Raw genomic sequence first — 3,109 nt, 5'->3', positions numbered from 1 at the left:
TTAAGTCCTAAGCCTAGTCGTGACTCTCGATGCTATGGAGTCCATAACATCACTCCCCTCCTGGAGAAAGTGCTTGTCCTCAAGCTCAAAGTCTGGAAAGAGTTCCCTGAATTCAGCCAACAGTTGCCAAGAGGCCTCCATCGAGTCCGTCTCCGCCCAATGGACGAGCAGTTCCCAACGATCATTAACTTTGTGAGCCTGGTAGACGTGAGTTGGAGTGGGCAGGATGCGGCCATCGCAAAGCGGAGGGAGAGGGGTGTGCAATAGTGGTGAATTTCCCTTGAACGGTTTCAGCAGAGACACGTGGAATACATCATGAATATGGGCATCAGCCGGTAACTGGAGATGGTAGGCAACGCTGCCGGTACCCTCCAATATCTGAAAGGGCCAAAAGTACTTGGGAGAGAGCTTGTGACACTTGGATGCATGGAGGGATAATTGGCGGTACTTGTGAAGACAGAGCCACACATAATCGCCTGAGGCATAAGAGTGATCACAGTGGGCTTTGTCATAAGAGTTCTTCATGCGCGACTGAGCCCTCAGTAAGTTTTCACGGATATGTGCCAGCATGCTGTCCCGTTCCAGCAAAGTCTGGTTGACGGTAGCCACACGTGAAGAGCCAGCAAGGCAAGAGACCAGGCGAGGGGGAAGTCTACCATAAACCACTTGAAAGAAGGGGTCATCTTGAGTGCTGAATGGTAGGAAATGTTGTAGCAGAATTCGGCCCACGCAAGCCAGCAGACCCAAGTCTTCGGATTATCGCCCACAAAGCAGCGCAAATACACCTCCAGTGTGCGGTTGACAACCTCGGTTTGCCCATCAATCTAGGGGTGGTAAGCAGAAGAGAAAGCCAGTTTGGTGCCTTGTAGTTGGAAAAACTCTTTCCAAAAGGTGCTAGTAAAAAGAGCATCTCTGTCACTGGTGATGGTTTCCGGTAAGCCATGAAGGCGTACAATGTTGTCCATGAAAATCTGAGCTAAATGCACTGCTGTATATGGATGTGATAAAGGAATGAAGTGGCCATACTTCAAGAAACGGTCCACCACGACCAGGATGGTAGACTTACCAAATGACTTTGGAAGACCCTCAATGAAGTCCATAGAGATCTCTGCCCAAACTTGAGTAGGTAATTGAAGGGGCTGCTGCAGCAAACCTGCTGGTTGGAGAGTGTCGGTTTTGTTGCGCTGACAGACCTGGCACGGGGAGATGTAGTCAGCCACCATGCTCTTCATACCTTTCCAATAGAATTCACGACTCAAGTGGAAGTAAGCGCGCTGCTGGCCTTCATGAGTACCGTCGTGATAGGTGGAAATAATGGTGGGCAGTAATGGCGATGTGGCAGCCAGATTAATGCACTGCTTGTATAGGAGGAGGCCATCTTGGATGGCCCAACTGCTGTCCAACTGCTGCTGTTCAATGCGCTGGCAGAGGGCGAGGACGTCTGGGGTCTGCTGAATCTCATCCCGAATAGTGTCGAGCAGTAAGAAGTGGGGCTGACTGATGGCCAGGAGTTGGGGCTCTGGCACCTCATGACGGGTCAATGCATCGACTCCTTTGTTGAGTTGACCTGGTTTGAACTCTACCCGAAAGTCGAAGCCCATCAATTTACTGAGCCAATGTTGTTGAGGGGACGTGGTAAGGCTCTGCTCCAGAAGGCACTTAAGGCTGCAGTGGTCGGTACGGATAAGGCAGTGACCCTAGAGATATGGCCTCCAATGCTGAATGACCTTGGATAAACCGATAAGTTCACGCTCATATGCAAAGTGTCTGCTGAAATAGGCAACGAGAAGTCCTTGCTACTGTAAAACTGCCCCGATGCCGCCCCCGGATGTGTCGCATTCAATAACAAAAAGATCCTCAAAATTCTGAAGTTGAAGCAGGGGAGCTGATGCTAATGCAAGTGTGAGTTGAGCAAATGAGTATGATGCTGCTTCGGACCATGCAAACGCATTGCGTTTCAATAAGCACATCAGGGGTGCTGCTAGCTGACCATAGTCATGGATGAACTTGCGGTAGTACCCAGATAAATGCAAGAACCCTTTTAACGCCGTTGCTGAATGTGGAGTAGGCCAGTCCACAACGGCTTGGATCTTCGAACTATCCACCTTGACGCCGGCGGCAGAAATAACATGGCCCAAATATGCTACCTCCGGAGCACCAAACGAGCATTTGAAGTGCTTGAGAAAGAGATGGTGTGCACGTAAGAGTTGAAACACCGTGCGCAAGTGCTGCATGTGGCTCTCCCAAGTGGCGTTGTAGATCAAAATATCATCGAAGAAAACAAGGACATATTTCCATAAAAGGGGCTTTAATACCTCGTTCATGAGGGCTTGGAAGGTGGAGGGGGCGTTGGAGAGCCCAAATGGCATGACCAGAAACTTGAAGTGGCCATGATGAGTACGAAATGCCGTCTTCTACACGTCGGGCGGGTAGACTCGGATCTGATGGTACCCGGAATGTAAATCCAGTTTGGTAAATAAGTTGGCACCATGGAGCTCGTCCAAGAGCTCATCCACCACGGGGATCTGAAATTAGTCCTTGACAGTGTGTGCATTCAACTCTCTATAGTCGACACAAAAGCTCCAAGTCTGATCTTTCTTGCTCACTAACAGCACCGGAGAAGCAAAAGGGGACCTGCTGGATTGAATAAGGCCTTGTTTGAGCATTTGTTGGCATTGCCTCTCAATTTTGTCCTTCTTCAAGTGCGGATAGGGGTATGGCCAGACAACGACAGACTTCGTACCCAATTTGAGACGTATACAATGGTCACAAGTCCTGATGGGAGGAAGTGACTGAGGCTCCATAAATAAGTCCCCAAACTCGGTAATGAGGGACTATAAGGTACTGCTATCTGAGGTGGCGACCTGTAAGTGCTGGAGTGTGCAGCGGGAGGGGGCATGAGTGCCATGAAGAATGATGTCTCACTGTCTAGAAGTGAAGGTCATCGTTAAGGATGTGAAATCCCATAAAATTGGACCCAGTTGTTGAAGCCACTTGATACCCAAAACTAAGTCAAACCTGGCGAGAGGAATGACCAAGAAGTCTGCGACAAAGGGATGGCCTTCAATATCAAATCAGACTGCTGAACATACTCCAATACTGGTAATCT

The 3,109-nt window shown here is 49.4% G+C and overlaps 2 protein-coding genes across 2 annotated transcripts; both read right to left on the bottom strand.

Annotated features, from left to right (window-relative positions):
- On the bottom strand, positions 1 to 570 carry LOC137943614 (uncharacterized). Its single transcript, XM_068789072.1, has one exon. It carries the CDS (start codon positions 568 to 570, stop codon positions 1 to 3), a length of 570 nt encoding a protein of 189 aa, XP_068645173.1.
- Positions 571 to 1,796: 1,226 nt separating this feature from the next.
- Positions 1,797 to 2,369, bottom strand: LOC137943613 (uncharacterized mitochondrial protein AtMg00860-like). Its single transcript, XM_068789071.1, has one exon. It carries the CDS (start codon positions 2,367 to 2,369, stop codon positions 1,797 to 1,799), a length of 573 nt encoding a protein of 190 aa, XP_068645172.1.
- Positions 2,370 to 3,109: the final 740 nt, after the last annotated feature.

The sequence above is a fragment of the Aristolochia californica genome, unplaced genomic scaffold (assembly GCF_029961685.1).
Source record: "Aristolochia californica isolate CCGP_79_NKW_82.1479 unplaced genomic scaffold, dmAriCali1.0.hap1 SCAF_11, whole genome shotgun sequence".
NCBI classification, from domain to species: Eukaryota; Viridiplantae; Streptophyta; class Magnoliopsida; order Piperales; family Aristolochiaceae; genus Aristolochia; species Aristolochia californica.
Note: the sequence above shows the minus strand (reverse complement) of the source record. Positions and strands in the feature narration are given on the sequence as shown.